Raw genomic sequence first — 24,725 nt, 5'->3', positions numbered from 1 at the left:
CCTCTGTGATTCCTTTTGGCGGACGGCGCGTGAAAGTGTTACGATTTGAAACCGCCAGAGCTTAGAACTAGGTAAATCAGAGTGCCTGCCCCACAGGGAGGGGTACGGTACATGGCCGCTTAGATTCGCGCGCCAAAAACGCAGCAAATTTAGTTTGAAACTGGCATGGAATTTCCCTAGATCGTGTCTACAGGGTATCTTGTTTCCTCAATCGATTCGTACGCCAGTCCGATTCTATATATAAACTTATCTCTATCAGCTGCAGAGCCTTAATCAGTTTCCCCCGCTATGCTGTTGCTGTCCCAGGGGTTTGCGGGGTGTAGCCATGCCACCCATTCTATACGCTACGTCCTATCAGTAGAAAAACAAAAGTGCTCACTTATAAATATTTATGAAAAACAAAATGATAAAGCGAATTGGAATCGAAGCAAATCCAGCAAAAGTCGCTGAACGCTGGCTGAACAGCTGATTCGTGGAGGGAGAAGACTGCATAGAAAGACAGCAGGAAAGACATCCAAACATCTCAAGGAAGAGCTAATGTATGGTATCTGGTATCTGTGTAGAGTTCTACTCTTTTCTACTCTTATATTTCTTTTACATTCAAAATTTCAAAACTCATCATTTGCCAATGGAATCGTCTGTCTCCGGATCCTCGCTCTGGCTCACACCCTGGGTGACTTCCGTCTTGCGGAAGAGAATGCAGTCCACCCATGACATGATGCGGCTTTGACGCTTCACTATGCTCTGGATCTTCAGTATGGCCTCCTCGCCGGCCTTCTTCTGCTCAAGATCCGAGGTGTCTGAGGTCACTTCGTTGAGGTCCGGAATCCTTTTGCCCTTACAAACGATGAAACTTGGCTTGCCGCACAGATTGAAGTCATCCCTCGGGGACTGCTTCTGCGACTTGGGCACTGAGTGCTTTGCCAGAGATTTTGGGCGAGAGTTCTCCATCCTATGGGACTGATTCATTTTTGGAGCAAATAATTTGATTGTCTCTAGACTTGTTTTTCGAACGGATGTAACAAGAAAACTGAATTATGGAATTTAAATTTGAATGAAACTCGCTTTGACGGCTCCGGCTCTAAACTACAAAATTATCCTTGGAAAGTTCTGTCGAACTACACGAATTTTTAAATTTTACACGACTTGAACCAAATTCGCTCCCAATGGAGAGTCGCGTGCTGCAAACCGTTCCCGGCAAGGAGCGGAAGATAGGCGAAATCCGTTTCAAGCTGCTCTGTGTGATGAATCGCCAGAGGGCGATCAGTGCCAGGCTGCAGCTGGCCATTGAAACCATTGAGCTGAGCCAGAGCAAACTGGAGGATTACTGCACGAAACGAAAACTCAAAGCAACGGCAACCGATAAAGCGCAGGGCCGGAAGGCTATGCTCAGTCAGATCCAAAAGCGGGATCTGCAAATGCAGACCAAAAGCAGAGCCACATGGTGCCTTTACGATGAGATCACACTAGAGACTCTCCTGAAAATTAATGAATACGATCTGAATCCGTTCAAGGAGCTTTTGAAGGAGTTGGATGCCATTGCAGACACTGTCCAGCGCAATGTAACCATCTAAGCTGTGAAACGTGACAACGCGTCAACAATCTAAGCTGTGAAACGTGGCAACGTTGCCTTCAAAAACAATAGAAACTCTCGTTTGGCGCCAACACGAAAAGACAACAATGTACAAAAAGCACAAGAGCACTACACACACTTCACATAGCATAGAGAAGAGAGCAATGGAATCGGAATCGGAGAGGGAACAGCAGCAGCAGCAACAACAACATTTGCCGGGTGCTTAGTTTTTTTGCCGGTGCAAAAAGTAGACGACAAGCAAGCGGGCCCCAGCCCCCCCCGGCTACCTGCTCTGAAAGCTTCCACTCTCACAAAACTAAACTCAACGCGAGAACGAACCCAATACCGACCCCGACCTTCTCTTTCTCACTCTCTATTGCTCTCGCAGTCACTACAGTGTACAGTACATCATCGCCCACGCAGTCAGACACCAGCAGCATCACACATTGTGTATGAATAATGCAAATAAAGAGTCAACTTCGAATAGTTTTTGCCGCCCCCCCTGCCCGTCCGACAAACCTTCCAACCATCCATCCGACCATTGGCATTTGTTATTTTAGCACCTTTTTAGTGCGCGGCACTATGACTATGAGCAGACGTTGGTCACGCTCTGAGGGGAAGCGTTCCACGAGGTTCTGTTTTTATGTGGAAACATATTCTAAGCTTAATCACCAGTTAATAGTGGCTCAAAAGTAACCTTTTCTATATATTTACATACATTTCCGTAGCTGTAATGGAACGCATTACTTCGAAAGTGTATCAAAAGCTTCGGCATGCTGCTTATGATTTCTTTATTTTAGCATGTCTTCTTCCTCCTCAACTCTCACTGTGTCTCGTCTCCCACTCTCTCGCTCTCTTGCCAGCCATCGATGGCCTCGGCATTCAAAACGAAGCTTCAGGGCCTGGCATATCGGGACTTTAGGATAGGGGAGCGCAGGGCGGAGACTGAGCAGCGGTATAATTGTGTTTTTGTTTGCTTTCTCACTTGGCGGCGTAGCGTGGAATAGGTTAAGAACAGGCCAAGGCACACTCACACCCCACGCTCCCCCCTGCCAGCATGCAGCCAGACGAATGCAAAAGCTCTCTGCTCGAAGGCGCTGCCTTGCCTTGCCGCTGCCGCTGCCGCTGATAAGGCGCCCGCCCCGGCACCGCTCCCTTTTCGTGCGCTCTAATCTTATCGCGAGGCTGGAGCGAGAGTCTGAGAATCGCACTCCGTGGAACAATTCTCTGGGTTGGCTGTGCGAATTCTTGCTGCCTTTTTGCCAAAGTATTGTAGTAGTTGTTGACTCTCGAATATTAGGTCACACAAAAAGCCGGTTTCTGTTGTAGCTTTTGTGTCTGTTATCTTGTGTGTGGAGCTGACTGCATGCATATGTGGGTGAGCTTCCCTGTGCCTGTGTGTCTCGGCGTCTGTGTGAGCTGGTAAGCCGGTTTCTGCTTCGCTGTTGCTTTTTTTGCGACTTTGTCGACTTTGGCTATGTAAATTTTTATCCAGATCCCAGTCCCAGTCCCAGTCCCAAGTGGCAGTCCCAGTCCCTCTACGAGTGCGAATACGAGTACGAGTATAGCCCCCAGCCATGTCCGAGCATATGCTCGGACCCGGACAGAGAGGCAGAGCAACAGAGAGGGTGGGAGGCAGGAAGGAAGGAAGGAGGCAGAAATAGAACGCAATAAATATGAATTAGGCAAGAGAGAGGAGACCACCATCGCCGCCACAGACTCTGGGGTTTCCCTAATGGCCTTTCAGCTGAATTTGCATTAATACAGATTTAGGGGGGAGGAATTATGTATTCAATCATTTCGGGAATGCGGCATTATAGATTACAGGGGGTGGGGAGGTCTGCACATAGGTGATGATGGCAATGCTACGATCCATTGAGGCTCATACAATTTGCATGCAAATATTTCCATTTCCCTTGTGTGTGTCTCTCCCTCTCTCTCTGCCCAATTGCTAAAATCCTCTTGCGACAGCAAAGGGCATCGATTAGCCATGAGCGAAATTCAATAGAATACACACACACATGTGCATTATCCTGCAGGTACATATGTACATATTCCCATACATAAATGTATGTAAAAATGTAAAAATGTATGTATGGATGGATAGACGGAGGCGATTACCATTTTTGTAATTTGCAGTGAAAAGGCTTTTAATTTGATGGGAAAACATAAAGGAGCTGGATAGGACAGGCGCAAAAAAAATGAAACCACCTCCACACGTGGACAACACCACGTAGGTGGCCTCGGGGCCAAATGGCTCCTCACCTGCCACAGCAACCCACCCAACAGTGGGTGGCAGCGACAGCATCAACAGCAACAGCCTCTCGTTCAGGATATGCAGATAACTGTAAATAACCGATTATATGTGCACACAGGCACAAATACATATGTAAATGTGTATGTAGTATGTATGTATGTATGAATATGTAGAATGTACGTCACATATGTACATGGGGCAGAGTTTACATTTGTTCTTGTTGCTTAATTTACAGCCTTATGTCACTTTTTTGGGTGCATTATATTTTTTCATTATCGCGCAGCAGCAGCAGCCAGCAGAGCAGCACCCAAAATCGGACAGAGAGAGTGAGAGAGAGCGAGAGAGCAAGAGAGAGCGCATGCAATCTGCTGGCTGGTATCTCTCGTCCGCTCTGTCTATATCCATCTCCTTCTGGCAGTGTCCGAGCAAAGAGAGGACACACACACACACACGCACACACATCAAAGGGAAATGAGTTTTCATTTAGCCTCACACAAAAGCGGAAATGAATCGAAATAAATAAATAAATTGCACCTGTCCCACCCCGCACAGCCACCCAGCAGTCATCCAGCCATCCGCCCCCACATCCATCCACGCGCTCTCTCCCTTTACATACGATCCCCCCGCTGTTGCAGCATCCCCCCCTGCCGACCATTGCACATGCGCCGAGAGAGAGCGCGCGAGCGACAGAGCGAGAGCTTGGAGGAACTGCAGCAGAACTGTAGCCATGCCGCTCTGGCAGCCACACATAATGCTCTCCCTTTTCCGCACGGCGTGCATTCAACCCGGCAACGCACCTGAGCCACCCGCCACCTCCCCCCGACTGCTCCCACTGCCCATGCCTCCCCCATTGTCCTCGAGGCAGTTTCATTCTCTCGCTGCAATTCCTCCTCGGCTTTGCGTCTTTTCCTTTTCGCCTTTTTCTAGCGGTGGGAAAACCCTGTGCGCTGTTTGTTTTTTCCCGGCGACAGGCCCCCCGGTTGTGCCATCCGCTGCCCCAACCCCCACCCCAGCAGCTGTCTTTCGCTCCGTTTTTGTTTTGCTTTCGCCTTATCAAACTTTGGCGCTCTCCGGCGCCCACTCAGCCCCACACCCCCTCCATTTCGCCGCTTCGTGTCTATGGTTTTGTATTTTGTTTAGGTTTTTGCTTCTGTTGCTTTGTTTTCCCCGCTTTTTACTTTGACTTTCATTCAAGAAGAGTCTTCGTCGCGTCGCCTCGGGAGGGGAGGGAATCTCCTCTTCGCGACACAGAAACGCAAACGCCCAGCGACGACGACGACGACGACGACGATGATGATGATGATGATGTTGATGACGACAACGAGGGGCCTTGCCCGACTAGAACAAACTCCCCCCCGCAGTCACCCGTGCTAGAAAATAGATCACAAAATGGCTAACAAAACACCATGGAGGTCGGGGAACACACACACACAGGCCCAGACACAGGCAGATATGGGAGAAAGCACATGGAAAGCGGCAAAAGCATCGCAGCAAACATTTCTAATGAAAATTAAAGAGAGTGCCGCAAAACTTTACTGGAAACTGGCATGCTGCAAAATGTTGCAGCCGTTGAAGCTTTAAGTTCGAATTTACACTTGGGCAGGGTTGACTTTGAGTTGTTGGGGGGTTTTGGCATAGACATTCACTATTCAACCACATCCAACCATTCTGCATCCACAAATTTACACGAAAGTCTATCTCAGTTTTGGTTGCTGGTTTAAGTTTTTGAGTTAAAATTGTGTTAAATTAGTTTTCTATTATTTTAATTCTTGAAAACTAATTTTTTTTCATATTTTCATTCGTTTTTATTCTACAAAATCTTCAGATAACATTTTTAATGGGTTTTGGAATGCATTTGTTTCGTTACAGAATTAGAGGACACACGAAATTGTCAGGTATGTTAGCAACTCCCATCTAAAACTGAATTTACATTTAAGTTCGATCGCTTTTGGCACCGTCCAATGGCACTTGAGTCGCTTATTTTCGACTCAACTATAAACAAATCACTTTCCTCATGCACCCGACATACCATAGCTAAGCTCTCTTCTGCTGCTCCTTAGCATATTCCTGGCTTAATTCACATTTTAAATCGCACTTTGGGAACACATGTCTAAGGGGGGACTCCGGCTCTTGGGGAAATTACAATTATGGTTGATTATTTTTTGGGTTGTGTCGAAAAAAGCGAACAATTTTTGTTTGTTTCGAACGCGAGAGCGGAGTTTTCTAAACTAATTTTGTTAATCAGTTGCAACGGTCGGCGCAGCTAACTAGCGACAACAACAAAACCGCAGAATACACACGGCCAGAGACCAGAGACGAGAATAGCGTCGACGTCAGCGTAATAGAGAAATAGGGGGTGGGTGTGGGTGGTCTCTCTGCGGTTTAGGGCTGTAATAGGGGTAGTATTTGCATAATTTACGTTCAAAACACACAAACACACACATAGACACATAAACACATAAACGGAGGGGTGGCGCATGGCGCACACACACTGCGTATACTTAATTCAGTTATACGCTTAGGCTTAGGGGCCCGACGCATGCTGGATGCAACTTCACTCACTCATGCTGTTGGGACTCGACCCACGCGACATCAAAAATGAGGAGAATTTATCCAACACAGGACCAAGTGGCGCGCCAAAGTTGTAATGTGGTACTAAATCAGGTAAAATAAAACTTATGCGACTAAACCGAAAATTTTGAATGTGTGTTGCTGTTGACAAAGCATTTTCGAAACTGATTTTCGCCCCAGCCAGTACGCACTGCCACGCATTTGTTGCAACAACAACAGAAGCAACAACACTGCAGGCAGCAGCACTGCAGCCAGAAAAAACTCATTATGAGAGCGCGACGCAGCCACAGCCACAGCCACATCCACAGAAGTGGGCTCGGACTGGCCCTGGGGCCGCCGTGGGGAGGCCCATCAATAATTAGCAGACCTATTAATACGGAATGCAGTTGGGAAAGGGGAGAGAAGAGGCCTTTCTGCCGCCGCCCAGTGCGTGGCGATTGCATTTTTTATATTCTTTTTTTTTACATGTTAATTTATTCGATTATTTTGTTGTTTGCGCATCGTCATCAACATAATAAGCAGCAGCAGCAGCAGCAGCAAAAGTGGCAGCAGCAGCAGCAGCAGCAGCAGCAACATCGCATTAATGGCACGCATACCACCCAATGCAGCCTGCCCCAAGCCCCCCACCACCCAGGCATGCTGCTGCTGCAGCTCCTACTGCATCGCCGCCTGCCTTTTCATTCGCTGCAGCGTTTTTTAAATTCTTTTTTAGATGCGTTCGCACACAAAAAGTGCATTCATTATTTTTTCACCCGGCGCCAATCATTCACAGTCGGTTGTGGGCAGAGGATTGAAACTCGGCTTCCATGGGCGTCGAATGTGTGGAATATTGTACGCTGAAATATGAGAGAGTGAAGTGACTGCTTGGAGGATGCCATGGTAATGTTTTGAGAGGAGTTTGACTGTAGTTTTCCACAGATCATTGTCCATTTAATGAGCCTGCTTCAAGTCTTCGAAGTCAAATCTTAGACGCTGCGTGTAAATGACTTTCGCATGCAGTCCGCCTGTTGCATGCATGAAAAAGAAATTATAATACAATTTATTATTAATTTTTTTAATATTTTTTTTGCTGCTGCACTCACAAAGAGCCGCCAACCAACCAAAATGCCAACCCACACGCCGCTCCCAGGGGGCGGGCCCAAAAACCGCACGCACGCATCAACGCATTATGCTCCCTGCTCCTCCTGCTCCTACTTTTTGTTGTATTATTTGTATGTTGGCTGTGTTGTGCGCGGAGTATTACACTTTTATTTCGTATTTTTTATCGCATTTTATGCGATTTTATTGTCATTTTGCGTAGCCCAAACCAGCAGCCAGCCTGCCCCAGCCCACAGAGGAGGATATCGTACATAGCTTATACATAGGTGTACATATATTTAATGTACATAGTATAAGGTGGGGTACGAGAGCGTTATGCAAATGAGCTGGTGCGTATGTGCTGTCCATGGGGTTATGTGACTCAAAATTAGTGATATCCTCACCTAGAATGGAACAAAGAGCGGGGATTTTCGCTACTGTTCGATGGCCATAAATTTACACACAATCGGAGAGTACATAAATCCGCTCAGTACTTGCGGCCATATTGCATAGTGGCCAAACGTGTCTACGCATTAATTGAATGATAGGCGCATATGCAAAGGGCCCTGGGAGCTGGCAAAAATTATAATAAATTGTCGCAAAAATGCATTAAAATGCACACATATTCAATTCGGTTCGGCAGTACATAATTCACTCGCCATCCAATCATTTTTTAGCATTGGAGTTGAATAAATAAATTCAGAATTGTGTGCGAGCCGCATTAACGGCTAACAAAGACCGCTCATTGGCTAATTGCAAATTGGGGAAAATGATCAAACGATTGGGCCACATTCCGCTCCGACTAGATGACAATTCATCATTTGCTACATCATTATGCCAGCTCGTGGCAGTTGCAGGAGACAGCTCAGCCACTGCATTAAGTGCAGCCTCCTGCTGTCAACTGTGCATTTTGCTGTTCCTGAATGTTGCGCCTGGAGGTGGGAGGCCCATGCCTGGGCGCAGCTGAAATGCATGCGAAAAAAAACATATTCTTATTTAACATTTTTGTTTAATTTTCGCAAAAAAATGCGCATACCCTGCAGTCAAAGGTGTGGGGCATATCGGAAAAGTATTACAAATGTTTTTCCTTACGCTCACTGATGTATTATGCCCCAAAAATTGAGTTCTTTAATTTTCCACAGTGGCGTAGTTCCAAACAACCAAAGAGAGGGGCCGCAGATCACCCAAAACGTTTCAGCGATCTAGAGCGCATTTGCTGCGACGATCGCTACAGTCAGGATGGCCGAGTGGTCTAAGGCGCTGCGTTCAGGTCGCAGTCTACTTCTGTAGGCGTGGGTTCGAATCCCACTTCTGACAAGCATTCTTTTTGTCATTTTTATTCCATTTTATTTTTATGTTTTTGTTCGCCCGGTTAATGTATTTCCGTGCACACACACGGCCGAAAAACAATGCAACAAAAATACACTTTACATGTGCAAAAACATCGCTACATAGCCTGTCGCACCCACTATGCCATTTGCACCCAGCCCCCCCACCCCCTGCCACCTTATGTACTCGCATTGTTTCCATTTACAGCAAAAAGAGTCCACAAACCAAATTGATTTTTATTCTACAAAACATTTTGGAATGTTTTTATTTCGCCCAACAATTTGCAACCCTTAAAAAAATCCACACCAACATTCACATGTGCGAATTTTTCGGTGCATGTTTTTTTCTCGCTTTTAATGATGCGAATCCGATGTACGAAATTGTTCATTAATACTCGTAGTCCGTCCGGCAGAGCGGCCTCCCCTCATTGTGTGGCTGCTGGCAGTGCGCGTGGGTGCGAAAGAGATGGCTAGACACAGACACAGACACAGTGGGGCGACACGGCGGACATGTGGACGGTGTACTGTGGGGCTTAAAGTGCGTCATGTACAGGTCAGGACATGGACTTGCTGTAGCATATGCAAGAAAGGCTCTCTCCCTCTGTACATGCAGCTGTCTATGTATTACATAGGCCTTTACATGAGCACGGCAGAGTTTATGCAATGCGGTTAACAGTGCCCACCCCCCCGTCCAGCCCACAATGAATCTCAGATGCCAGACCACAGCAGATCTCTCTCTGTGTATGTTTGTTTGAAATTCTTTTTCACAAAATAATTGAATGTTATATTCAATTAATTGTTCGTTAGGCGGCAGCACCTACCAGCACAGACTCAAACCCAGAGCACAGACTCAAACCCACTTGAAGCGCCTCCCCCCAGCTTCAGTCAAATTGGCTGCAATCGAATTGCCTCGCGATGCACACAGCCAGATACGAGCTAATGGATAATGCGACCCCGTAATTGGATTATTGGCGAATGAATAACCAGCCAAATTTACTGTACTCCTGTCCTGAGCCACTGAAATGTGAATTAAAGTTAAGTAAAGTCCAGCCATGTGGCTACAGAGAGGATGCTGGCTGAAAAACATCTTTTGGCTGAACCGAATATTGTCATTAAAATGGAATTTTTCTGCTACTTATTGGAAGACTCCTTCCAGCATTTACTGGTTAAATAAATTCGGGATTTATCCACTTGAGATTTGGCTGTACCTGCCAGCCCCTTCCTGCCTGCTGCCTCTTCAGCTGCCAGCCCTGTGCTTATTATTAGCTTCCCGCATCCGATTGAATTAGACTACTTCAAATGCAAAAGGCAAACCCACCTCATACTGGCTGCAGGCCTGCACCATAATGTGGCTTGCAGCAGGTTGCCACATATGTACATGAACAAGGCTCAGCCTCACGTAAGGGATGCAGGGCTGCCCCCACATGAAAATAAAACAATAGAAGAGTAAAGTGCATTTTAAATTTTCGGTTGTTATCGATTTTTGTTGGTGCAAAAGAGAGAGAAGGCCGGAGAGAGCGACAGAGCGAGAGGGCTATTGGCCATCTTCTGTACATGCATGCAACGTGGGGTTGCATGAACACACACACTGAGACAGAGACCGGGGACTGTTGCATATATGGAGTAAGCATAAAAAATGCAAATGTGCATGGACATGAAAGCCTACTCCACCCCAAGCCCCACACGAGCAGCCTCTTTGCTGCTGCTGCTGCTGCTGCTGGAGCCATTTGCATTGCCGAAAAATGCAACAGACCGAAGCGAACCGAAGCTTGATCCTTGGTCGAGCTTGGAGCTGGAGACTGGAAACTCTCTGCCTTAAATGCACCCAAAAGGGTTGCACTCAGGCTGCCCACAACGCAACATTTGGGGTGGTGGCAGATGCCAGGCAGCTGCTTTTTGCAGTGTGGAGACGCCTTTCCTGCAGCTGCAGCTCCTGCCTCATTCCATATCCCTCCGCGCACCTAATGAAGTTGCAAGCCGCTTGTCAGCTGCACCTGACAACCCACTTGTAGCGGGGAAGAGGGGAATGTCAATGGGTGTGGAAATGTAGCTGCTGTCCAGTAGCTGGCTGCCCATGTTCGACGTGTTGTCAGCGATTCAACCGCACGGCAGACGATTGCCAATTGGGGGATGCACAGGATGCAGTATTCAGCATGGACACATCCTGCGTGTACAGTCAGGTGCAATATCCGCAACAGAAGCGAGACAGAGAGAGTTGGTTTTTGCATTTTTAAATAATATTGCCATGCGCCCCCATCCTCGAATAAAAATTGCAAATGAATGGCCATTTTGTAGCTGAAGTTTGCGGTTTTGTCCTCAATGTGTGGCGGCATCCTTGCTGTCGAAATAGACGTTGATCCATCCATTGAAAGAGCGCTACTCTTGGCTGGTAATTAATATTGATAAATGGCAACATTGCAAGCGCACTTCATTGGCCCAAGTTGCAGCAGTCAGTGGGGAATGTCAGCAATCCCTCTACCACTCCGAAAACCCATTCCAAAACCCCCAGCAGCAGCGGCGTTGAAGCTCATTCGGGAAATCATCCATCAGTTGACAGCAAAAGGCAGGCGACAGACGTACGGACAGACAAACGGACAGATGTACGGACGGACAGACGGTTGTCCAATTTCGAGCAGGAGATGAATATGAAAACTCGGATAATAGACGAAACGGACATTGATGCATGTATGATATATGAATCAAAATAATGGCTGGCTGGTGGTGCGCTCTCGGGTGGTGGTGGCAGGGGGTAAAAAATGTAATTACGCAGCCGCCGCGCATATGTTGCAGTGGGCAGGGTAAGGGGCCGCCGGAGCTGCACATTTAACTGCCTGCAAAAGAAGTAAAGTCCCACAGCTGCGGGGCGATGCAATGTAAATCCATTAGCTACTGCTTAAAAAATGCCAGGAACTGCTGGACAGCAGTGGGAACTATTTTTGGCATGCAATTTCTACAATTTTTACTTTGTGGGGAGACCAAAAATACCTAAAAATATCAAGAAAAAAAGTTCTCATAATTTTATGGATAGCAAAATGTTTCTAAGAAATATTTCCATGACAAAACGGAAGCTGCCCAGCTATGGAAATGGAAGAGCGATGCATTTTGGCTCTTTTTGGGCCGCTATTTATTTGGTTGCATGCCTCAATGGGAGGCAGGGGCATGCTTATTGTGCATATGAAATATTGAAATTTAGCCCCGTAGGCTTAATGCTCGCATGAAAACAAGAATAAAGCCGAGCCGAGGCGCCTCCACGGCCGCATGCGATGAAATTTTGAACAGAAAACAAACGGGCCAAAGGGTGGATGTGGCGGGGGAGTGGGCGGGATTGTGGGTGGGTGGGTATTTGTGTGTGTGGCTGTCAGGCAGGGGTGGACTTTTCAAGAGGGACCTGAAACCTGCTGGAACCTGCTGGGCCACTCGACATATTGAAGCATATTAATTAAAAACATTTTCATTTATTAAAAGAGCAGCCATGGGACAGGGAGCTGGGTGCACACAGCAGCTTGTGGCACCTGAAAAGCTGCAGTAGCTGGGGGAGCTGGGGGAGCTGGGGGGATCTTTGGTATCTCCGAATGGGCTGGGATTGGACTGGGAGCCACGTGTAATTCTATTAGCCATTCAAATGAAAAAGCCTCCATGGAGGACGGGCACTTCTCCACTAATCCCTGGGCATTCCAACAGAAATATGCAAGCAGCAGCCTGCAATTTTCAGCCAGAAACATTCACCCAATGGCCGTTAATCGTGGAATGGCTGCCGACCAAAAGCCGGCAATTTGTACCTCCAAAAAGACAGCGGAGAAGGTGCATAGTCATGGGAACATATTTTATCGAGCTGCCTGCTAACAAATTGCCCAACAAGCAGCGACCATAATCGTAAGGCATGCCAGGACCCATAGATGGAGGAGAGATGGAAGCTCGTAGGCAGAATCTCTGTGTGTGTGTGTGTGTAGGACCACAACATAAATTTAAATGATAATAGCGAAAACATACATTGCCAGATACTTTGTTGCTAATTGCGGCCGAGGACGACTTTGCTCTAATTGAAATACAACACGTAGTCTGGGGGAGTCTTTCGGGGGGAAGGAGCACTGCCCAGGGAGGCTGAGACTGCAGAGTGGAGCACAGTGGAGTGTCTTCTGGCAGTTGAACTTGTTTCTCTTTTGGCGCTCCGCTAACCAGACACCATTTATCATTACGAGGCAACCCAAAGAACTGGGAAAACTAGATTTCACTGACCGACTCTACAGGCCACCACCAACGGGCCATGCCTTGCCTTGCCTTGCCTTGGCTACCGAACAGAGTTGAGCCTCGTGACTGCCTTGGGAGTCAGCGTTGTTTGTGGCAAGTGTCGCTCGCTTGTTCCCTGTTCCCTGTTCGATCGTGCGCTGCTGAGATTTTTGCGAAAATTAATTTTAATTACCCAACGATGTTGTCGCCAAAAGCCGCTAAAAGTTGCTGCCTCGATGGCTGGCAGTGCTCTCCTGTCAGTTCTTCATAGACAGCTGATCAATAACACTTTTCGTGGCATTTCCGCTTCTAATTAAGTGCAGCAGTTGGCCATGTCATAGCAACCAGTGCAAAGATCTTTCGAAACAGTAGAAAACCTCAGACAGATTTCGAGTAAAGTAAATCCTAAAAAAGCCCCAAAATTAACTTTGATAATGCATCCAGTTCGACAAAATTCAAACATCTCCCAGCTGCAGTCGCAGTCCATCGTTCCAGACGCTGCTCAGTCGGAGCCCACCATTGAGTCCACCACGGAGAAGCTGCAGAAGGTGCGTCGGCGTCTGACTGGCCTCTCGGAGCGCTCGCTGGCGCTGGACCTGAGCGTGGAATCGCTGCGACGGCAGCTGACTGCCCAGGCACACAGGGATGGCAAATACGCACTGGAGCAGCTGGAGAAGCTGCGAAAGCTGCGAGATGGTGGACGTACTTCAGGCAGCATTTAATTTGCACTAAAAATACATGATTAAAGAGACAAAGGAACGAGACGAGTGTGGCTGTGGTGTGGCTTTGGTTGCGGTTTTTGGTGACTGGAGAGCACGTGCCCTTGACCGTGGCAAATGCGCTTAAAAGTCGTCATTGCGGAGCTACGCCTGGCTGAGGAAGATCAGCCATATAATTGCAAGCGTAATCGTAAGCGTATTGTATGTGTGGCAAAGGTCTACTCATGGCAGCTCTCACTCCTTCTACTCCTCCTCCAACCGCAAAATGGGGAAATGGGAGAGAAGACGAGAACTAAAACACAAACTGAATGCAAAATTTGCAGCATGCGTCATTAGGCTGCCTCGGCTGCCAGGGTGGGGCCGGCGGGAGTGGAGTAGTCAGTGGCAGTGGCAGTGCAAGTGCCTCGGCTGCCATTTCGGCGCACGCTTCGCTGGTCAGTCATTAAGTGAGTCAGCGGGTTGGTTGAAGTGCTGACTGACCAGTTCCTTCCTTCACTGCCAGACCTAAAATCCAGACACAGACACCAACAGACACTCCAGGCGAGGCTGCCCCTGTGTGTGCGTGTGCGTGTGTTAGCCTGTGGTGAGTGATAAAAGGCAGGGAACAGAACGTGGCTGCTGCTGCGGCTGCTACGCCTACGCAGACGACTCTTGGCCCATCGTTTAAAACAATTCCAGGGGGAAGCAAGGGCCTGCGGGCTACCACAGATGCATGCAAAATTGAGAGTTGTGTAGAGAGAGAGAGAGAGAGGGTAGAGAGGAGAGCGGGCTGTCAGTCTGCTTATTTCTCTTCTATGCACACAGCGAGTGCTCGACTCTGGCAAGGTGTAATTGGATAAAGGTGAGCGCAGGTGGAGAATTATCCATTACAGCTTGACTGCAGCGCATCCAACTTTCGGCTAAACCCACCCTCACTCCCACACACTCTTCCTGCTTGTCTCTCTGTCGTTTTTCTCTTTTGTTGGCTTCTTGTTTTTGCTTCTCTCTCTCTCTCTCGTTCTGCGCTCTGCATTCGGGTCTCTAGTACACTCTCGTAAAATCCTTGAACGAGATCATCAATCTTGCTTTGTTGTACTCCCAACGTAGCTCCACTCCCCCTCCTATGCCCAGTCCCCCCTGTTCATCTTTTGCCTTTGTTTTGCTTTCCTCTCTTTTTTGCTGTCGCGCCTTTTTTGTATGTCATTTGCCATGGACGCCCTCACTGCCCCCTCCCCACTCCCTCAATCGAGCACGAGTATTCCACGCTTTTTGTTCTTTACGTTATTTATGCCACCCAGCCTCTCCCCCAAGCAGACGGAGGGACAGCCACCGGAGCCAGCGGCAAAAACTGCAATCACTTTTTGCTGTTGGTTTTTGTCAGTTTTTGTGCGGATTTCACTTTTTTAGTCATTTCCATTTATTTTATTTGCAATTTAGAGCCCCCGCCACGCGTCCTCCTAGTCCACCCACAGAAAGAGTGAAAGAGTGCGGAGCGTGGAGACGGCAGAGCGCAAGAAGCAGGGAGAGCGAAAGAAAGAGCGCAAAAAGAGTGTGAGTGAGAGCGAAGAGCCGGCAGCCAGCCAGGCACTGGAGAAGTTTTTGGTTGCATTTCATTTCATTTCTGTCTGTTATTTTTTGCTGTTGTATTTGCTGTGTTAGTGTTCCTCTGTGTGTGTGAGCTGGTGTGTGTGATGCAATGACCTCGAACTTCGTTTGCCCATCGCTGCATCTTGAAGATCTTTTTTTTTTCCTACTCCTAGTACGAGTATACCCTTGAAGAGAGAGGGTACTGTGGGTGTGCTGGGAATGTTTGGCAAGAAGGAAAAATAAGATTTGAAATAGAAAATAAAGATATAGAAATATAGAAATGCATTACAAATAATTTAAATCTAAGTTGGGCAGCTTAAACCTTTCTATATTTACGTAACTTCTTTAATTATGTCATACAAAACATCTCTGAATATCCTTCAATAAATATTTTAAAGAGTAAATATCAGTCAAAATGTTTAGCAAAATCAAAGCAAAGTATCATTGCTAGGGTATCAATGGTAGCGACCTTCTTTTGCTCTTTTTTGTTTATTTTGTGGGGGTAGCAATATCGTGTCTCGCAGCCTACCGGCTTTCGGCTTAGGGTCTTGTGCACTGCAGGAAGGGCATGGCCTGGTCAGCTTCGTTTAGTTGGTCAGCTTAAGCGCCGCCGCCGGGTTTGGCTTGTACTTTGGTGAGTCAAGAAGCGGGTGAGAGGTGAGGGGCAAATCTTATTGAAAGCTTATTATCTTAGAGATGCTCAAGACAGCTTTCTGTATTAGTCAGCTCAGCCATAAAGTAGCTTTAAGAAATGAAGGAGGAACGCAGAGCCTTCTACTGCCAGGAGTAGTTTTGGTAGCTCTCCCAAGAACTCTAGTTCAGAAGTATTATCAAAAAATAGCATGCGAGTTTTTAGCATGCAAAATAAAAATCAATAAAATTCTGCAGCTCCACTGGGAGCCAGAGAGAGAGCAAGAGCTCGTGTGAAAGAGCGGCCACTACCACAAGTTCAACAGCCCACACACACACACGTGCAGACCGGCACTCAACCCTTTACACAGACACACAGGCAATAAAAAAAAACTGCAATAATTTCGTGTGCTCTCTCTCTCTCTCTCACTAATACAATGGTCTCCAATGCTGGACGCAGCAGCTCCAAATTCGCTCCAACTCGTTCGCTGCTCTCCCAAATTGGCAGAGCGGCGCTCGCCCGCTGCCGGCACGCGTTGCATGCTGCGACGGCGACGGCGACTGCGACTGGCATGCCTGCAACATTTTGCGGTTGCTCTCGAAATCTAAATTTCAAGTTCGTCGTCTGCCAGGCAACTCATCCGGCTGGCAGAGAGTTTTTCGGCCAAACTTCAACTAGAGGCACGAGAGTAGACGTTGACCCGTCGCCCCCCCTGGCACCAGGAAGCAGCATTTTGCGGGCTGCACGTTGAGTTTTTCAGCGATGCACAGTAGCAGGTCCTGCAATGATGATTGCAATGATGATGGAGTGGCTTTCAGTTAAATTTTGCCGATAAAATATTACGGATTTACCAATGTTTCCACTTGCTGCGCTCTCCGACTGATTGACGGGAAGAATACAAATTCCCATAAGTAACTTTGGTCTGCCAAAAGCCGTCGGCTAGAAACGCACTCAAATGCCGCGTAACAAGAACTCTAAATTCTGTCTCTACTATGCCATGATGGAGTCACAACAAAGGGGGAAAAAGGGTAAAAGAGAGGTAAAAAACCTCCGCAATAAATAAAGCAGCAAAATAAAAGGTAACAGAAAGGGACAGCGGCGGCTGCTGCTGCAGCGGGAACACAGTGGAGTGGCCCCAGCTCCCGCTCCCGCTCCCGCTCCCGCTCCAGCCACCGTTCTGGTTGAAAACGAAACCGGATTTCTTTTTTGATTCATTTTTCCCCGCTCTGCCGCAGCTCCCCCGCGCCCGTACACTTGCAGCCAGTTTTGTTTCCTTTTTTTTTTTTTTTTGCATTTTTTTTAGAAGTTTTCGAGTTGTCTCGTGTTTGGGGCTGACTTTTTTTTGTTGTTTTTACATTTGACTGAGTTTTCGGAATGCAGTTTCCCTTCTGTGCTGCTCCGTTCTGGAAACTTTGCCCCGTTTTGTTGCAGCAGCACGTAGCCTCCCCGCGTTATGGTTTTATTTTATTGGATGGTTTATGTTTATTTTCGTACCTCTGCCCTGCTCGGGCACGAATCACAGTTTCCGTGTAATGTTTTTGCATATTTTTTTGTGGCGTGGAACCGGTTTTATTTTGTGTTCTTCTTTTGTTTTATTTTGGTAGCCCAAAAGGAATACGAAAAGCTTTTGTTTTGATTTTGAAATGGGAATCTGGAACTGGTTTTCCGGGTGCCGGGGACACCTTCAAGAACCTGTGGCCCACTGCCCCAACATCAAGTCGTTGGCGCGGCGACTGCCACTGCCGACTCAGCCTCTACCCGCTCCTCGTTGTCCTTTCGGCTGGGAACCCGCACCATGTCCACGTTGTACAACCGAAAGCCGACCTTCTTGCAGCGCACATTGAGGGTGACGACCATGCAGTAGAGCAGCACCAGCAGCTGCCGGGCACGCAGCACATACGAGGCGCCCATGTCATCCGGGAAGATCGGCTTATCCCACTCGGAGCAGTCGTAGAGGAAGTAGCCCCCGTCATGGCTGGAGCTAAAGCCAAAGGCAAAGCGTCGCTCCTGGCACTCGAGGATGCCCCACTGGAAGCGCGTAAAAAAAAAGCTGAGCGCCTCCAGCAGACTCATCGAGGCGCTGGCCGGTGCGCTGTACACATGCCCGAAGGCCACCAGCTCCATTTGCACCAGGAAGCGAATGTCCTGGAAGTCGCACTGCACACACATGTCATCGAGACTCAAGTTCTGATCCCAGCGCTGACTGGACTCCACACTGGCCCGATAATACTTGTCGCCATTCACGACGATGGCGTCCAGCAGCTTGCTCGTCCAGTCACCGAGACGCCGGAAAATGCTCGCCGCACAGCAGGCCACGACGTAGCAGCCGAGCGACTGGCGACCCCTCACCTTGCTATCGAACCAGGGCGCACGCGGATGCAGTCCACCCCAGATGGACCACAGACGATCCTCAATCTCCACGTCATAGTCGCGCCAGCGTGTGCCGCTCTGATGCCGCTGCCGACCCTCGAGATTATGCCTCAGTCTGCGACTCCAGATGGGCAAACTGTTGCCGGGCACCAGCCAGGTCATGGACTCGCTGCGCACCGTCTGGGAGGCGGGCTGCTTGAGCAGCTTCATCAGACCAACAATGGCGGCCTGATCCTCGGAGTGTGGGGGGAACATGGCGTGGCTGAGCAGCAAAGAGCGTCGACAGCGGTGGGCCCCAAGCGGCTGCAAAGTACACCACTACTGTAGGCGTAGCTGCTGAAGAATTCACCACGACTGGAGATGCAGCGGTTGCGGAATTCACTACGACTGGTGCTGGAGCGGCTGCAGAATTCACCACAACTCTTGGCGTAGCTGCTGAAGAACTCACCACGACTTTGAGGCCAATCTCTGGCCACATTTTGGTACTGCGTGGGATGCCAGCATGGAGCTGGAAATGAAAACGGGAAACGGAAAATTTGGGCAACTATTGAGAAACTACAAAAACAGACGGAATTGACAACTGAGCGAAAAGGCAAAGGCAAAAGCCAAAAATGCTCCTCCCAAACGAAAAACTGCAACGCACTTTGCATGCAACTTGTAATCATCGCTGCTTGCCACACACAAACACACACAAACACTAATGATGGGGGGCAAACAGTCGATAAGTAATGGTGCCAAAGTGCCAGCTCATGCTCCGTAATCAGAGGATGAAGGCAGCTCCCCAACGCCGTCTCCTCCTCCTCCATCGCCCTCGGAACACTTCAACTCCTCCAACACCGTTTTGGTTTTGTTCAGCAAATGCTCGTGGGACTGCTGCAAATCCGTCTCCATTTGGGTCAGTCGGCGTCCAATCCTCTCCTGCATGCACCGCAGTATGGCCATGTCCCGCTCCGTGCGCTCCTTGTCGATCCTGCTGCTGTCCAATTGATCGCAGAATTGGCCAAAACGCTGATCCAACGAGACCATTTTGCCCTCCATGCCACTGATTTTGTGGCGCAACTGTGCGGCGCGACCTTTCAAGCTCTGCAGTGGCTGGTCGGGGATTAGTTCGGAGATTGACTCGGGATCTGGCACTTCCTTTGCTGGCTGATAAATCTGGCAAACTTTCGACAGGCTGCCACGAAATTGCTGCCAATCGGCGCTGTCTGGTGGACTCTGCTCCATGTTCGACGTGAATTCATTGATCTGGACGACAAGCTGATTGATTTCAGCCTCCTTGCTGTCAAACTCTTCCTTGGGGTTCTGTTCTCCGGGGAGTAATTCCTCCTTAGAGTTCTGCACTTCAGGCAGCAACTCTTCAGCTTCCTTCTTGCTGCCAAACTCTTCCTTAGACTTCTGCTCTTCAGCTTCCTCCTCCTCAATGTCTTCCTGTAACTCCGCCTCAGACTCGGACTTCAGCTTTTTGTAGCCACACTTCAAGCCCTTCTGTGGGTTTTGCACATATATTTATTTCGTTCTGCGAATACCCTTTCTAGCCTACCTTCATGAATGCCGACTTGAGATGCTTGGCCTTGCAGAGGGTTTTCTTCATGAATTCGCTGCGCATCTCTTGGACCAAATCTTCGATGTGGCCGGAGACTGCAGCTTCCACGGTCAAACGGTGCTGATAGTCATCGAAATCGAGGTCATCCTCGTCCGTTGGCTTGTCCAGCGAGTCGTAATCGATTAAACCTTTCTGCAGGGATAAGGATTACGCAGATGCACCAGGAACTCGTCGGGCTACTCCACACAGCCGCGCTGCTACTCACCTCCACCATCAAGTCCAGATGTATGGCATCTGTGGTGAGTTCCAAGCCGAGTTGCTCACCCTCCTTCAGGGTGATCAGACTGTCGGAGGTGTGCAGCGAGTCGCTGCCGAGTTCAGAACCCGCATTGGGCATGCCCCGCGAGGCATCGTCCGTGGGCTGTTCCCGATTTGTTTCCATTTTACCAAAAATTTACAAACAACAAAATATTTCACGCTCGTCTGTATTTGAATTAGTTACAAGTTTCAAATGATTTGTGGCACTGATTTGGGGCAGCTACAGTTTGACATTTGTCCCGGGTTTGGGTCTGATTCTGGGCCTACTTTTCGGTTCTGTTTTTCTGTGGCAGAGTCTCCCTTTGCTGGTGATTATGTGCTGTGTGTGTGCAACCAGGAATTAAGTTCGCGTTGCAGCAACGCATTAGTGCCAACCAATAATTTGTGGCATCGTAAACACGTCGTAAATGTTGCACTGGCAAATTTTGTAGGCCTTAATTTTCTGTACAAGACAACGGACAAGGGAGAGCCTCTACCTGCAGCCCGCCCCTGCCCCTGCCCCTTGTGCTTGAGCTTCTTGCCACAGCCAGAGCGTAATTGCAGTCCATTAAGTTCGCAGCGTTTGGCTACTTGCCGCATGCATGATAAGTGCCACTTGCCACTTGCCGTTTGCCGTTTGCCTCGCACCCCATGCCCCATGCCACATCTTGGCAGTGCGTTTGCTCATTCGCTCATCAAAGGGAAATGAAAACGTTTCGCATTTCTCCTTTTTCGCGGCTCTTTCTGTGGCAACATGCAACAAGCGGCAGCAGCAGCCGCAGCCGCAGCCAGCAGTCTTTGTTGTCTGTCTGTGGGTCGCTGAGTTCTCGGAGGTGTAATGTATGAGGAGAAGATGTTACCTTGCGGCAAGGGGCGTGCTGCCAGTAAGCACCCCAAAAGTTGTGCCAATAAAATCAAAGAATGTTAAGCCCATAGCTAGATCGAGCTGCAAGGGCACACAAATTAATTTTGCATTAAATTCACTGGCAATCCATTAGCAAATCTTTCATACCGAAGTCGAGATGTGATTCAGGAGTTGCTCGAAATCTTCGGCAGTTCCCAGGGTACTCCCAGAGTCGTCGCTGCCCTTGGTTTCCAGCTGCCATTTGGTTTCTCTTATTTTAATTAGAGACTTGTGGGGCTCGCTCTTGGCGTCCATGTGTCTCCTCGCCGCTGAGGAGCAGCTCAAGACACATGGCAGTGGCACTGCTCAGTGGCACTGCTCAGTCCGTAATTACATAACGCGCTGACCATGGCCAAGAACGTGGCTAGGAGATGTCGGAAGGAAAGGCTGCCACTGCAACTGCCGCCCCTTGATAGGTTAATCAATTTATTTCAAAGCGGAACGAGATGATTATCGCCAAGAATGGCTTGAGCAGAGGCAGCCAGAGAGCTGCAGAGGATCGCAAATGAAATGTGGATAAGTGGAATATTCAGAGATCCACAACCAAAGTGAAGTATCTCTGCTGGTTTTCCCAGCGAATATTAATGGAACTGGCAGAAAATAAGCCGCCTCAAGTGGGTCACCATAAAAGTGAGATATGATAAGGCAGGAGCCGGGACTATTAGTGGTTGCCTGGCGTGGAAAACTTCGCTTGGAAAACTGGAAAATGTGTGACCATTCGGCAGAGCATCCAAACTGCAATTAGCAGTGAAAAGATAGCAACAAATAGGTGCAAGAACTTCGCTTTGAACTAGCCGAGGGACGGGAGTGCGATCGACTCCTTTCACAATTTGTAACTTAATTTCGTAATTATAAAGCACACAAAGCAGACCCTGGGCAGGCCAACTACTCGTTCCACAAACAATATAAATTATGTTCAAATATAAAATTGGTTTTCTGGCGCTGCATTTGATGATTAATTCGATTAATATTTCGCGCACATAATCATAAATTCGAAAGGCAAACACTGCTGAAAACAGTATCGAACAATGGCGGGGGGCGGGCAGTGGCGAATGCAATTAAGAAAAAACTGCACAAATAAACGAAAATTTACATAGACGCATCCAATGATGATTTATTAATTGAATTTCGCATTAAAACCGAGCATAATTGCAAGCGTTTGTGCAGGCAGCAGAGCAAATACATTTGTACATAAAAACACACACAAATAAATGTATGTACATAAATAATGAAATGCAATTCTTTATAATTAATTAAATGGTTATCGTGGCAGGGGGAAAAGAGCGGACAAATAACAAATTGTTGTTACGGGGAATGATTTGCCGAGGCACTCGAAGGCATAATTAGTTGGGTTTTTTGCCTACAGGCATTCCATTTGCATTCCAGCAACGTTTCTCCGTGTCATGGTGCATCGAGGCAGCTGTAATTAGAGAAGATCTTGCAGAGCTGCGGACAGATCTGGCACTTTGCTGCACCATCGGGAAGGAGCCTTCAACTCCCGGCTGTCCCTCTGCCCATCTTCGGAGAGCAATAAGAGTCTCCCCTTGGTTCTCGCTTGGCTGTGAGCCACCCAAAAAGCCACGAAATTCGGCAGCTTTGCCAGTGGATAGACTTCTGATTGTGCATCTCCCCCCAATGAGTTTCTCTTTCGGTAATGAGTGGGCATTCGCTGTGAAACCTTCAAGTGGTGAGCTGCTAGCAATCGACAAGTGCAACATGCACAATTTTCCTTGCCCCCTGCCACACACACAGCGCAGCTTGTGCCTGCCACACACAGCCCACACGGGCTCCTTTCTGTTCGCGTGTGGCAGGCAGAGTTTGCCCAGAAGATGTCCATTTTCAAGACACTCTTTCGAGGCGGGTTAGCCCAGCTAAAACAGGAAGCTTTAAGGGTTATAAAAGGGAACAGCAGACAGGCAAAGAGGAGCTGTAACAATGTGCCTAGATTTTGGACACACTCCAGCCGTATCCTGCGTATTTCTGCCACAGCTTTGGACACCTCCGAGAGAGTATTTTGGAGACCATCAAGCCCCCACCTGAAGCTGCTCTTTCGGTTGCTAAATTTGTTTCGTTTTTGTGGCATTTTGTTGCTGCGCGCACTTGAAATTTGATATCTGCGGCAGCCAAAGCAACAACAGCAGCAACTGCAAGCTGCAACCTGTTGCAAGTTTGTGGCAAAGCCGAAACCCGATGTTGTTTGTCGCCAAATGTTGCGGCTGTTGGCTGCGGCAGTGTTTGCCCACGTGGTGTCCTGAACTTGCCAGTCCGAACCGCGGGAAAAGCAGCAAGCAGAGAAATTTCCCACTGTGGAAAGTGGCAGCCAGTCGCGCAGTTGTGCGGGAGAAGGAGAGGGCAGGATTCTCCGCTTGCAGCTAGCTGTTGCTCCCTGGCTTTCAATTGTCAGAATGCAGCAAGCGGAAAGAGCGCACAGAGCGGAGAGCCACAGCCACGATGATGACAAAAGGGCCCGGGCCCGGCACCGGCACGAGTCGCGTCTCTCGTGGCAACACTTGAGGCCAACACGCCTGCCGGTTGACACGTGTCTGTCTGTGGCATGGGGCATGTGGCATGTGGCATGGAATGGCAGCAGGCAAGTGGCTAATTAGTGGCTCCTCAAAGTAAGACACCTCAGCTCTCAGTTGGCTGGCAAATCAAAGCGACAGACGATTTGCATCCTCCCAGCGCTCCCTCTGCCCCTTTTTCGGATCTCTTCTTGCTGATGATGGCGTGCCAACAAATCCGGCTATTAATCCGAGTATGTGGCACACAATTCCCCACTGGCAATTCCACAATTATCGCATGTACCTTGAGCGAAATTCCAAGCAACTCGGCAACGTGCGCCCCGTCCTGGCCTCAGCCGAGAGCTAATTGAAAAGCTGCGTGTCCGTGTCCGTGTCCGTGTCTGAGTCTGCCATTCGGGTCTTGTGTGTGGTCTTATCGCTTTGACAGTTGTCAGTGCCGCTAACTGACATTTTACACCAAACCATTTATGTTCTATGTGAGCTCCAGCACGCTGCTCCCCTGCCGCTGAGCTATTTTTTGACTGGCGGCAGGAAGTGGTCAGTCCGGGGATAAGGCGTCGACAGCTGCCAGCAGAGAGTTGCAGATGCAAACTTCCGCGCTTGGCCTGAGCCCTCTCTGCATCCAATGACTGCGCACATTACAGGCTCCGAGCTAACCCAAATACCAACGCATTGTCCAGGCTAATGAGCGAGCCACTTAGGCGCCTTAGCGACTCTCCTGCAACATTCCTGCAACTCATGGAGCACTGCGGCAAAAGTGTGCGCAAACTTCTTTCGTTTCCAAGCGCCATAAATCAAAAGCCAGCAAGTCAAAGCCCAGTCTGAATGAAGTAGTTACCAATCATCTTCATCATGAGGCGTCCATGATGCAGGGAATTCAATTCACGCCTGCAAGGAATGCCTTTGAGAGTGCCCCCCGCGTGTTCCCCCCCTTCACATGAGGCGATAATTAGCGCGCAATTGTCGTTGACGCCGCCTTTGTCTGCGTCTATGCCAGGGGTCCCAGGGGAGAGGATAGCCCCCTGATCGTTCGACAGCCAACGTGACGAGCAACACAATTGCAGTCAATCAGCGTTGGGCTTGGGTTGGTTTGGGTCTTGGCTTGGTTTTGGCCTGGGATGATCACCTGCACCGCACAGA

The 24,725-nt window shown here is 48.6% G+C and overlaps 3 protein-coding genes and 1 non-coding gene across 5 annotated transcripts; 1 reads left to right on the top strand and 3 right to left on the bottom strand.

The window, feature by feature from the left end:
* Positions 1-375: 375 nt before the first annotated feature.
* On the bottom strand, positions 376-1,001 carry LOC117895546. Its single transcript, XM_034803249.1, has one exon. It carries the CDS (start codon positions 967-969, stop codon positions 619-621), a length of 351 nt encoding a protein of 116 aa, XP_034659140.1. The 5' UTR covers positions 970-1,001; the 3' UTR covers positions 376-618.
* A 7,710-nt stretch (positions 1,002-8,711) lies between these two features.
* On the top strand, positions 8,712-8,795 carry Trnal-cag. Its single transcript has one exon. It is a non-coding gene; the product is annotated as a tRNA-Leu (tRNA).
* A 7,582-nt stretch (positions 8,796-16,377) lies between these two features.
* Positions 16,378-18,589, bottom strand: LOC117893599. Its single transcript, XM_034800274.1, has 3 exons — positions 17,726-18,589; positions 16,838-16,843; positions 16,378-16,545 (listed from the first exon to the last, which is right to left on the bottom strand). Exons 1-3 carry the CDS (start codon positions 18,572-18,574, stop codon positions 16,378-16,380), a joined length of 1,023 nt encoding a protein of 340 aa, XP_034656165.1. The 5' UTR covers positions 18,575-18,589.
* A 370-nt stretch (positions 18,590-18,959) lies between these two features.
* Positions 18,960-20,376, bottom strand: LOC117893594. Of its 2 annotated transcripts, XM_034800269.1 has the most exons (4): positions 20,128-20,376; positions 19,860-20,054; positions 19,670-19,804; positions 18,960-19,636 (listed from the first exon to the last, which is right to left on the bottom strand). In XM_034800269.1, exons 1-4 carry the CDS (start codon positions 20,302-20,304, stop codon positions 19,067-19,069), a joined length of 1,077 nt encoding a protein of 358 aa, XP_034656160.1. In that variant the 5' UTR covers positions 20,305-20,376; the 3' UTR covers positions 18,960-19,066. The 2 variants fall into 2 exon arrangements, with proteins under 2 accessions (XP_034656160.1, XP_034656159.1); XM_034800268.1 differs by having other exon boundaries at positions 18,960-19,804.
* Positions 20,377-24,725: the final 4,349 nt, after the last annotated feature.

This window comes from Drosophila subobscura, chromosome J, assembly GCF_008121235.1.
Source record: "Drosophila subobscura isolate 14011-0131.10 chromosome J, UCBerk_Dsub_1.0, whole genome shotgun sequence".
Lineage (NCBI taxonomy): Eukaryota > Metazoa > Arthropoda > Insecta > Diptera > Drosophilidae > Drosophila > Drosophila subobscura.
This window is presented reverse-complemented; position numbering and strand designations above follow the sequence as displayed.